This window comes from Dendropsophus ebraccatus, chromosome 5 (genome assembly GCF_027789765.1).
Source record: "Dendropsophus ebraccatus isolate aDenEbr1 chromosome 5, aDenEbr1.pat, whole genome shotgun sequence".
Classification (NCBI taxonomy): Eukaryota; Metazoa; Chordata; class Amphibia; order Anura; family Hylidae; genus Dendropsophus; species Dendropsophus ebraccatus.
Genome location: NC_091458.1, coordinates 91352258 through 91365149, shown reverse-complemented (window position 1 = coordinate 91365149; position 12892 = coordinate 91352258). Strand labels below are relative to the sequence as shown.

At 39.9% G+C, this 12892-nt stretch overlaps 1 protein-coding gene across 1 annotated transcript in view; it reads left to right on the top strand.

Annotated features, from left to right (window-relative positions):
- ITGBL1 (integrin subunit beta like 1) overlaps nt 1–12892 on the top strand; it is a 175608-nt gene that overhangs the window by 149360 nt on the left and 13356 nt on the right. Inside the window, exon 9 of the mRNA XM_069970707.1 lies at nt 1518–1664. Within this exon, the coding sequence (XP_069826808.1) occupies nt 1518–1664 (147 nt within the window). The remainder of the gene's footprint in view (nt 1–1517; nt 1665–12892) is intronic.

Here is a 12892-nt window from a genome sequence, read left to right as displayed (position 1 = left end):
CAGATTATATCTAAATAACTGAACACAGCATCAAATCTGTACCAACAAATCTGCTGCGTATTTGCTGCGTATTTGTTGCGTATCTGCTGTGTATTCGGTGTGTGGGTTTGTACCCTTACAGCGCATGTTCCACCCTTCCAACGGGGTTGAGAGCAACAATAGCAAAGCAGGAACGGATCAGCGCTTGTCTTTTCAGTCCAATGTTTCCATATTGAATATCCAGCCCATAAAATCAACAATGAGATTCACAGCACAGGTCCTGGTTGTCACCTACGCCTTTCAGGTTATGCATCTTTAGTCATGGCTCACTGACCACACACTGACTATGGATATATATAGAGAACGGCATGTACAACACCCAGGTGGAACATAATTACATGGTAATCACTATAACAGGTACTTCGTTTCACTCATTAATTTATATACAAGCAGTGGTTAAAATCAAAGTATATGCAGCCTGTACACACTTACAGAATATATACTTGAACTAATGCTTCCAGAAAAGATGTTGTTGTTACATATTTATTATGTTAATAATGGAGTAAGAGTTCATGCCGAACATTCATACCCCTAGGGTTAGTGGTGTCAAGTTGGAACATCCAGAATGCCTCTCTTTGTTGCAATAGGCGCTTCTTGTCTCCAACCCTAGGTGGTTGCTTTACCTTTTCAATGGCATACATTCTGAAATGTTCCACACATACATATGAGGACCACAATACTGACTGAAATATACGTAGTGTGAACCCAGCCTTAAACTTGCAGCCATGTGCCCAACGGCTGTGGCTTAGATTGTGTATGCATTAGGCTGGTATACCCTCTATGTCCCTCCTCCACGCCCTCCTCATCATTAGGAATGCTCCAGGCAGATTGTCTTCTATTCATCAGCTGTATTAGCACGGCACATGGGCTGGATCGTTAAGGCACCTGTGCAGTGTTCAGACAAGAGAAAATGTTCTAGGGGCATTCCTAATGTTGAAGAGGGTGAGGAGGAGGGACGGAGAGGGTGTGCCAGCCTAAAGCATACACAATCTAGGCCATGGACATTGGGCACAGGGCTTTTAAGTTTAAAAGTTGTTTTTTAGGACAATAACTGCATCACCTGCCAAACGGAGCCCAGGACAGATCTTGGATTAAAAGCAGCTATCCAAAGGTACAAGTGGTTTGGGGGAGCAGATTGTGGGTACAGAGTCGCTTTAAGTGTTGCATATGAATAGAATGGCGCCGGCGATTGGAAGCTGGTGCTGCGGTCCTCTTCTTTTTAATCTCGGCCCGATTTCCACGCACTGTGCTAGTCTATTACTGGGCACTGGCTCGGGCTGCCCAGTAAGGCGGAGGCGGGCCAGTGCTCGGTAATAGACCGGCATGTCGCACGGGAATTCAGAAAAAAGGACTATAGCGCCAGCTTCCCTGCACTGGCGCCGTTCTATTCATATGCAGCATTTGAAGCGAATGTACCTGATGGTTCGTACATTTAAGCAGCTAAATCTAAACTCTGTGTATTTCTAATGGTTTTCTAGAACATGGCACTTGTTCCTGTGGTCGATGTATTTGTGAGGCTGGCTGGTTTGGAAAATTGTGCGAACATGTAAGAAAATGCAATATGACAGAGGAAGAAAGCAAAAGCCAATGTGAATCATCAGATGGCATTCTGTGCTCTGGAAAAGGTAGGTGCTTACAATGTAGCACAAACCCATCAGTAATTGTACTGCCAATCAAATGTTTTCTTTGCAAAACAATGTGAACATTTATTCCTGAACCTTTGCAGCATAAATATTTTGTGTCTCTTTTTGGTAATGACAGAATTAAAGCACACAGACAGTATACAATAGGAGCTTGTTCTGATTCCTTAGGTGTACAGAGTGACGAAAGGTTCCAGTAATATATGTTTCATTTAGATGTTATCATTAGGGACAAGAATTCTTTGTGAACAGTGGCAATGGAGCACAATGAGTTGAAATGATTGTAGACAATGTTTTGAAGACTTGAAATGTGTTCTTCTGCCACTGACTTATCACTGCTGTCATGTCCTTCAGTCTTTGTATAAACAGACAACTGGATGATGTCATAGTAAGTCTTATCTTCTCTTCAGAAAATAGATTCTGTGTTGACACTGGGGTCATATCCCATAAACATCATATTTTTCTCCAATGTGCAATGAATAATATGATATGCATGCTATTTATATCTGTGAGAAGTCTGAGACATAGTGAAGGTGAAGTAAAGCTTGTGTCTATACAAAGAGATCGTGCCCTTTGAGTATGCCATAGAAGATTGCATGTCATTTAAATGAGTTTTCTGGGTTTAAAAAAAAATCTGTGAATTTGGGCACAAAATTGTAAAATGATAGTAAACAGCTTGGAGATAGGAAGAGAGGACAGGCATGGGATCAGGTGAATTTATAGCATGGCCAGTGTGATTTTTTTCAGATGAAGAGCTACAAAAAAAAAACAAATCAAAACAAAAAAAAAATAAAAAAATGTTACATTTCAAATTAAAAACTTGATTCAAACAATCTCTGATAATATGATCCCTTTAAGGGGTTAAGGAGCTACAATGAAATGCCTGTACATGTTTTTGTCAAATAATGTCTGGTGTTTAAAGGGCAATTCATTTAAGCAAACCACAAAATTAAGGTCAAATGCCAAGTCTGTAAGTTTTTCGTGTTTGATAGCTGCTTTCACGGGGCATAACTCATTAGCTAATGAGTAAGTAATTAGTTTTCAGCAAAAGGTTCCAGATAAGGTATCATCAACACAGACAGATGATGAGGATTCTGGGAATTGCTTTGGAAGTGAAACAATTATAATCTACAGCTAGTACATATTTGTCAACATCTGTCATTACAAGAACATAGACACTTATTTTAAAGTTTATGTTAATCTTTAAATGGAAAAGTATTAGGTAAACACGTTAACATCGTCCAACATCCAAATGTAGTACAATTGTTACTACTGTGATTCCCCGAAAAAAAGGCATCCTCCTCAAATAAGACACCCCAACTAATCTACCAAGTAGCCCAAAGTAAGGCACCCTCCGAAAATAAGGCACCCCCACCCCAAAAGTAAGGCCGTCCACCACCACCCGCTGCCGCTCACCCTCCCTCTCCCTCTTGTGCCGCTTATCAGTCTCTCTCCCGTGCCGCTCACTCCTCTTCCTCAACGTGCTTGTCTTATTTTCAGGGAAACATGGTAGCTCACTTGTTTGGGCATTGTGTTTAAGCTCTGTATAGTTTTCCATTAAAATGAAATACTCCATGACTAAAACCAGAGGGTCTTCATTTTAATCAATAGAGTCCAGTAGATGCCACTGGGATTCCATCATGTGACAGATTGGACACTGACATTATTTCTGGTTTTATGTTTCTACGAAGGAACAGAAAGAATGAAATACAACACAGATATGAGCATACACCTAACTCAAACTTACCTGCAGTACTAACAAAACACAGCAATTGCTGAGCTCAGGGAGACCAGGGACAAAAAATCAAATTGAGTACTCACTGAAGAGTCTCCATTGATACATTGCCCCCTATTAATTTTAATATGCAAAAGAGGGGTCTATGGAGCGTCAGTTACGAGTCTAAAAACACAGGAGTAGCCAGATATCCCTCCAGGGGTGGAAAGCCTATTGCCAAGGGGGTGACTCCTAGTGGGGTGATCACCAAACCACCCTGATACGTAGCCCCTTAAGTCCCACTCGGTTGTGTATTAGAACATAAATAGGAAAACACTAGGGTGGCCCCTTTTGCATCAAAGTCTGACTCTGTGGCAAGTATTGAGACATGACAGACAGACGTTTCGGGGTAGTTGCCCCTCGTCAGTGTGGAGTAGGAGTCTGGCTAACAGGGGCAATAAAAAATAGACCAACAAAACACAGCTATCGCTGAGCTCAGGGAGACTAGCAACAAAAAATTAAATGGAGTACTCACTGAAGAGTCTTCATTGATACATTGCCAACACAGGAATAGCCAGATATCCCTCCATGGGAGGAAAACCTATTGCCAAGCCTATTACCTGCAGTTCTATCTATCCACAGGAAAAACAGTGTGAGCAGTGATTTATATGCTGCTGTAAAAAAATAGGGGATACCCTACAGCAAAGGTGTCAAACTCAGGTCCCTCCAGTTGTAACAAAACTAAAATCCCCATCATGCCTGGACAGCCCAGGTATGATGGGAATTGTAGTTTTGCAATAGCCTGAGTTTGATACCCCTGCTGTACAGCATGACTGACATTTCAAAACAACTTTGGAGAAATTAGTTGTACAAGCTAATTAAAACAAACAACTCTCTAATATATTTAATTAGGCAAAGGAGCCGTTTCTGTACTTGCAAGACTGTTCTCCCTACTCCCCCTGAGTTCTTATATGTTGATCACTAAGGAAAACATGTCAAAATCAAGTTCAGTTAGTATGGGCTCACACTGCTCATACAAGCCTATGGATGGGGTAAGGGATGAGTGAGCAAAAACACCTGACAAGCAGACAAGGGTCAGATCAGGATATTTAAGAGAGTGGCTAGGTAAGCCACTATAGCTTAAAACTCCACTGCTCTTGCTAGGATTCTTTAGGGGTAACCCCGATGGCTGGCTTTTCACACTAAGTGGGCCTACTGTCCTGCTCTAGTGTCACTCAGTGCCCACAAGACAGCATTAGGCAGATGGTCATTCCTGTGGATGTTGGTACTCTTCCTTAAGTAGAACCCCCACAGCTGAGTGCCTTAGAGTCTGGATAGGGCCCCTAACCTCTCATCGGCAGTCCATTGTCACCACCGCAGAGTAAGTCTGTTCAAGTCTAGTCAAGTATAAAGCCAAGACAGAGACTATTTTTATCTTTTATCTATTCCACCGGCAAGTGGCTGTGATTTTAAATAAAGTTATATTACAAAGTAGCAAAAACAAAACAAAACACAACCAGGTTGGAGGAGAATAGACATTTAGATGGTAAATTCATGAAACACAATTCGTATATCTATAGCACCAAAAAATAAATGCAGTTTATGCCTAATATACCAAAATTTCTAATTCATATGCCTAAATTGCATTCACGAGTATTCATGTTCTAGTGCAATAGATATCCTAAGTACTGCTGGAACCTGGAGTACATTAATTCATATGATTAGTAAAGTAACAACAATGGTATTACAATCCAATCATAAGGGCACCATCCAATCAATAGAGCACCATTAAAAATTCACCTGTATGAAAACCAACTAAGGTTACCAGGTTCAGAAGTGCTGTTTTAAAGTGCCCAAGTACCCCTTCCACCTCCCACTCCAATGAGTTTTGTTGTTACTATTTTGGGAGAGGTCTGATTGCACACAATTGTATAGCAAAGCATACTGGACTAGGCCTTTCCATACAATTAATGCAAAGGTATGATGATGTGTACTGATCTAATAAACACCAAACAGACAGCCTTTTGACATAAGTTTGGCTAATGGTAACTTATAGATACGTTAGTAATTTATGACAGAACCATTTTCTGGCACAAATTTAGAATGTTGGAACCAAATATGGTGTAAGCCTAGCCTTAGATTCCTTGGAAGTGGCAATGTTTCCTCCCACACTCCAAAATATACAGCTAGTGGTCTTAATGGGGGCAGAGACCAATTTGGCTGATGACAAGCTGTGCATAGTGCTTCAGAATGAGTCGGCACCATGTAAATGAATAAATTATTTTTGTTAATATTATCATATGGTTCAACATCTATAAAAAAAACTTTGCAATCGGGTGTTTTAAATGCTGACATTAAAAGAAAAGGCAGCCTTCTTGAATTACACAGGTTATCTGTATTCTAGGATAATGGATAATATATCTTAAGATTCACTTTAGTTGCCATATTGAGAAACATAAAGGACTTTTGTAACTAAGGACAATTATGAACCACTGTACTGGGTTAAAAAGACTGCTCTGTGATTAAGCCTCAGGAACTAGGAGTTCAAAGTAACAAAGAGTGATGCTAAGGGGTAGAATTATATTTGGCTTTTTTGACAGTGGCTGGAGGATAGGCGCTTGTAAGAAGATAATTTAATCTGAAACAAAGCAACGAGCATGATTTGCAAAGCAGCAGACGCTTCCGAAGAGCAAACCTACATAATGACACAAGGTTATAATAAACGACATATCTAAAGTTCTATGCAAAAGATGCAGTGACTCATAGTTCAATCAAATAAGGAAAGCAAAAATAGAACAGAATTGTCAGTAAACTCTTCATGGCCAGAGGGGTTCTTGCTCCTTTAGTTCCAGGTTGTTATTCAGCATGTATTATCCTTATTTTACTTTTTGTACTTTTTAAAATGAGACTGTCACCGCTTTTATATAGGTACCATTTGCTGCACCATCAATTAGAGCATCTGCTGCACATCCCAAAACTACTTCCCAATGTTGTCTATGTCTTCTTTTATGTCTAAAAATACATTTTATTCTTTGCTGGACAGTGTCTCCAAGGTGGGGCTTAGAGCTGTTGAGTCTCCTCTTCCCAACTCGGCCTAGCTCTGGAGTGCAGCTCCCTTCGTGACATCGCCAGGTGGGATGTTTGTGGATTAAAACGTTGAACTGAGTGGGGGAGAGGGGACTTAAAGGCTTAGAAGCCTAACCTCGGTGACATCGTCCACTGATGAATTAATATGCATTTGGACTTCAAAGAAGACAACATTGAGAAAAGTAGTTTTGCAATGTGCAGCAGATGCTCTAATGATGGTGCAGAGAACGGCACTCATATAAATGGGGGGAGGGGGCAGGGATGCATAATCCATAAGATTAAGTAGGAATGAAAGGGGCACCAGACTCTGACTGTAGGGCTATAGGGGAAGAGTGTTTTGAAGGATATTTAAAAAATATAGACAAGGGTAGGGCATTAGGTAAAAAAGCTCAAAAAATACAACACAATGTAACTATAAGCAAGTCACACTTCTGTAAAGTCAACCTGTCCAGTCATGACGCAACACTCATTGTGAATCAATTTGTCCTGCTGTTGTGCAAATGTAACAGAGAACAGTTATGGTGAGAGAGGTTTAACTTACAGATTATTGAAGCCAAAGCCAGGAACAGACTATAAACAGAGAACAGGTCATAAAAGAAAGACTGAGATTTCTTCTCATTTCAAATCTATTTCTGTCTTTGGCTTCAATAATCTGTCAGCTAAATCTCTCTGTGTAAACAAACTATACGAAATAATAGGAAATAAGCAAGACAACCCCTTTAAAGGGACCCTTTTCAAGCAATATATAGAAGCTGTCAAAGTTACATGTAATTGATTCAAATAATTTAGGAGGGGCCTGGTTATGTTCCTTAAAAATGAAATATGTCTACTTTTACTTTTTGTTCTCTCATTGTCATATTAAACGTGGGAAAGATTTTTTTCCCCCTAACACCAGAGAATTGTTAAAGGGGTTGTCCAGCGGGAATCTTTTTCTTCAAATCAACTGGTTTCAGGAAATGATATGGATTTGTAATTTACTTCTATTAAAAATCCCATACTTATCAGCAGCTGTATGTCCTGTTGTTTTATTTTCAGTCTGACACAGTGCTCTCTGCTGACATCTCTGGCTGAGATAGGAACTATCCAGAGCAAGAGATGTTTTCTATAGTCTCAGTCTATGTCTCAGACAGAGGTGGCAGCAGAGAGCACTGTATTAGATTAAAAATAAAACAACACTTCCTGCATAACATATAGCAGCTAATAAGTATGGGAAGACTAGAGATTTTTTAATAGAAGTAAATTACAAATCTATATAACTTTCTGACACCAGTTGATTTGAAAGAAAAATATTTTCGCTGGACAACCCCTTTAAATACCTCATAGGGTTTTTCCTTTTTCAACATGCAAATTGCAAAAGGACAAATAGAAAAATGGCCAACCTAATACATACCTGTTTTCTTTCTACTCAGGAGCGATGATTCTTCTTCCCACGACCCTATGACAAGTTTCGCATCCACTTTTTTTTTTGCCAATGCAGTTCATAACATATAATGAATATATTGCAGAAAATGCTACAGTATTTTTTTAACCTAATCTAAAAATTAAAGTAACGTTATAATGTCGAGTTGTAACAATCATATTACTATATTGTCAGCGCGGACAAACACAACCAGACAGTGGGCCCTGATCTGATCCCACCCACTGTCCCTGCCTAATTGCCTCAGTCGACCCTAGGCGGTCGCGGACAACCACGAAGACGTTCCCTGTACTGAATACGTGGAACACAAAACACGACAGACGGACAAAACACAATAAAGAGTAGTAAACAAGCCAGGTCAAACCACACGGACAACGCAGTACAGAATCGGCAAGCAAAGAATAGTCACAGGTCAGGCGGAGGGTCAAGAACACGAGAAGGCAAGCAGAAAGGGATATAGGGCAGGGAACGCTGGGAAGGAGCAGGGGAGCTGGGACTAGACGAACTAATAGCCAGCAACTACCAGCTGGCTATCACTTTACTTTATACTGAACCAGGAGCCTGGACCAGACACTGATTGGTCCAGTCTCCTGATCCAGCAATCTCTGCAGCTGCGGTGCTGCAGACCAAGTGGCAGAGCGATCTGCCACTCAGCCTGCACGAGCCGCATCAGCTGCGCTGGCCGGCCAGCTGACTGACTGTCACGTGAGCCCGCGGCGTCCCCGGTTACTAGGGACGCCGTCGGGTCTCCGTGACGTCACTCTGCTCCGGCGGGCGGAGCTCCGGCGCATACTCGAGCCGGCCGCCGGAGCAGAGGCCGGGGAAGACGCCGCAGGAGCCAGGTCAGGTGAGTTCCTGACATATATATTACCACTTTATGAAATCATATTACTATGAAAATAAAATACATACTATATATATACACTATAATACGACATTAAATTTGACCCTGACACTAAGTTGTTTGTCCCAAAGTGTAGTAAGAAACAGCTGGTTATGTCAGCTGTTAGACATAATGGTACTGACAGGTTCTTTGGATGTGAGGGCTGCTCATCATGGTTCCTGTTCATTACACTGGGCACCATGAAAATAATCACCTACACATTACTATAGTCTACATATTATAACAATTACCTAGATTTAGATTTGTCAGAGAAGTAATATAAATGACAAAATTATATATTGTGTTGTTTTGGTGTGTACTTTGATTAGCAGTCAGTGTCTTTTTTTTTTTTTTTACCTTTTATTTCCAACTTCCTTTCTCTTTATTTTCTTACAGTATATTTTTATGCTCATATTTTGTATTTTCATACTTCCATCTCGTCTATGCTGTCCCCATGCCTTCCTATTATTCATCTCACTGCACTTATCAGTTGACTCTTCTGCATGTAGCTCCCTTATGCCCCCATGTGGTTGGAATCAGAAATACAAAAAACAGCTATGCCCTATATTTTTATTTGAGCAGTATAATACACCATATATTTACAATTACTGCAACTGTAGGAATATTTGCAAAACAAAACATTTCTCGACCCCTTTGAATATACTATTGTATTGTACCAATACCAACATCCTGGCGTTGGTTTTTAAATGCAGCTGAGAGGCTACATACATTTTGGGACACCAATCGTTCTTTGTAATGACAGACTTGATCTGCTGCAAAACCGGGAAAAATTTTTTTTGTGCAGTGAAATTGAAAAAAAATTATACTTTTTAAATTTTTGAGTTTTCGTGTTTACACTGTTTGAACTATAGTAAAATGACATGTCATCTATTTTCCTCAAGTCAGCATGATAACAATAGGCAACTTTACATAAATATATTTATATATATATTAACCCAGTGCAGTGTTCGGCCACGTTGACCAATTCATGTGGTCCCTGACTACTGAAAGCGTGATCCCTCTTTGAACTCAACCCTACCTGGCACAGGATGTATGGGTATGTCCTTATGTGGGAAGGGGCTAATATGCTTCTTTTTGAGCCTGACCTTTGTTGCCTTGTATGTTTTGGGTCATTGTTGTGGTGGAAGACCAAGCCACGACCCATTTTTAATGACCTGGTGGAGGGAAAGAGGTTGTCGCAGTGAAGTGGTCCTGTGGCCTTAGCAGAGAAACACCCCCAAAACATAATGTTTTCATCTTAATGCTTGACAGTGGAGATTGTGTTCTGTGTGTCATAGGCTCTTTCTTCTCTTTCTCCAAACACAGCAAGTTGAGTTAATGCCAAAGAGCTCAAATTTTTTCTCATCTTACTACTGGACCTTCTCTCAATCACTTTTAGAATTATCCAGGTGTTCATTGGAAAACTTCAGACAGAGCAAGGGGACTTTGAGGGCACTGAAAGATTGTAGTGGTCCCAGCTGCTTTGAGATCAATAACAAGTCCCCCCTATGTAGTTTTAAGCTGATTTCTCACCTTCTTTATGATCCATGATACCCCATGAGGTGAGATTTTGCATGGAGCCCAGATCAATGTCGTTTCACAGTCATTGTGTTTTTCTTCCATTTTCTTCCTATTGCAACAACAGTTGTCTCTTTCTCACCCAGCGTCTTACGGTTTGGTAGCCCAGTGCAGCCTTGTGCAGGCCTATGATCTTGTCCCTGACATCCTTAGAAAGCTCTTTTGTTTTGACCATGTTGTAGAGTTTAGGGTCTAACTTATTAGTGAAGTCTGTGGACAGGAATAAGGTGACAATTTAAGACAGCTGTCTTTAATGCAGGTAATGAGTTGATTAGGAGTGTCAAACTGATGTGTAGGAGCCAGAGCTCTCAAAGTGTCACAGTCGTTATAACTTTCTAAATCTAAAGCAACAGTAGATGTGATATAAAGCAAGTTTGCAATATACATTCATTATTTTTTTGTTGTTATCATGCTGTCAAACAAAGAAGAAGTTACCAGAAACCCAGGTCCAGTCTCCTGAAGGCAGATTTTCTGACTTGTGCTGGTTCAAAAAAAGAGACTAAAGACAGGAATTTCAGCTAGTACAGAGGGTCACGGCTCAATGTGTCCATCAATCACACAACTGCCTTCTCTTTGTGAGTGCTCAGATAGGCTGAGATACACAGGACTTCCTGTTTCCTGACTGTTTCCTGTTTTTTGAGAAAAAAAGAGCCAGAAAAAAGGAAGTGCAGTGTTTTTCATGATAACTAAAAAATAAAAAATGAATCTAAATTGCAAACTTGCTTTATATTACATCTACTGATTTAGATTTTGAAAGTTACAACAACAGTGACACTTTAATAGGTAGGGGATCAAATACTTATTTCTCTATGCCAAATGAAAATAAACGTATTTAATTTATACAATGTAATTTTTTGGATTTTATTTTTGATATTTTCTCTCGCTGTTGAAATTAACCTACCCTTAAAATTATAGACTATTCATGTCTTTGTCAGTGGGAAAACTTACAAAATCAGCAAGGAATGAAATAATTAATTCCTTTACTGCATAGGCTAAATCTGGATTATGAAGCCTATAATTTAAATAGCATAGCATATATCATTCATTGAAACTATTTTCTAATGTCAAATAAATTATGACTATATTACTAGTGCTGGTCCATGAGCTGAGACCACACACTATGGGGGGGGGGGGGGATTTATCAAAGGGTGTAAAATTTAGACTGGTGCAAACTGCCCACAGCAACCAATCACAGCTCAGCTTACAGCTTTGGTGAAAGGAAAGAGATGCCGTGATTGGTTGCTGTGACCAGTTTGCACCAGTCTAAATTTTACACCCTTTGATAAATCTCCCCCTATGTGTTCTGAGCAACCAAATCTTTATTTTACGGCTCAGATACTCCCATCACCAGAAATCACAATATATTGCTAGAACTGGTGTTGGTCTAAACTGATGTCTACTGTATACAGTATTTTATGCCATAAAATAAATCAGTGTACTGCAATGTTATATTGTGTTTTACAGATTTCTTCCTATTTTCAATGCTGTATTGAAACATATTTTGGGCTTCTATCCTTTGAAGTGATACCTGATATTTTCCAACAAAGGGAGCAAAAAATAGCTCAAAAGATTTGCCCCTTTGTTCTTGAGAAGTGGACCCCCGAGTCTCCCCTGTGAATAGAACAGCAGTCGTGCAAGCAATACGGCACAAGTAATTTATTACAGGGGGTCTGACCATTGAGACTCCCCCTCTTATCTCAGAAATGGCGATCCAACTCTCTCTCCCATTGAGTAGGGCTGCACATGCGGAACTGCAGCCCAATTCATTCTCCTTCATGCATACAGTATATCCTGTTGATAAAGGTCATACCTGACCAAAATGTCCAGCAGTGATATAATATACTAAGGAACAATGATTATAATCTAATACTTTCCCGTGTTGAAAACTGTTGTAAAATAAAAAACACATTACTAAAATGCAAAAAAATGTCAATAAAAGACACTTTAAATTGTATTGTGTGCAGTTAGTAGCTCCTTCTCTATGATATCTTCTTCAACTGGCATCAACATGTTTATTAGATTGCACAGACATACTGGTATCTGGCTAGTTTGGAAGTTATGACCACCAGCTGTTGAGTGTGGGACAGGTCCACCACAGGTGTAAGAAGGAGCTGACATCTTTTTTGCATCTCCAGTACGTGGAGGAGTTTTCAGGATTATAGAGGGAAGTAATATCTGTCGTATTGTACCAGTGTGAAAGTACTTTATAACTATTCTCCTGAATGCGAACACATCTGGAGAACCTCCACACAACTAGTGGGACAGTATCTAATAAAGATTTAGGAGCTAAATTTATCTCTTGCTTGGAGTAAAGAGGAAAGAATTGCCACGTCTGAGGTCAAGTGGTCAAGAAGCGACATTGCCACATTTTTCCACCGAAGATAGGTAAATTCATTCCTATGGACGTTTTAATATTATTGAGAAGTGACAGGTAGTTTAAAGAAAATAATTGTGTTAGGTTGTTACTGATTTTGGTGCCAAAGAAAGTAATATGCATTTGGGTAAACACGTTAAAACGCTAAGATTCAAACTTC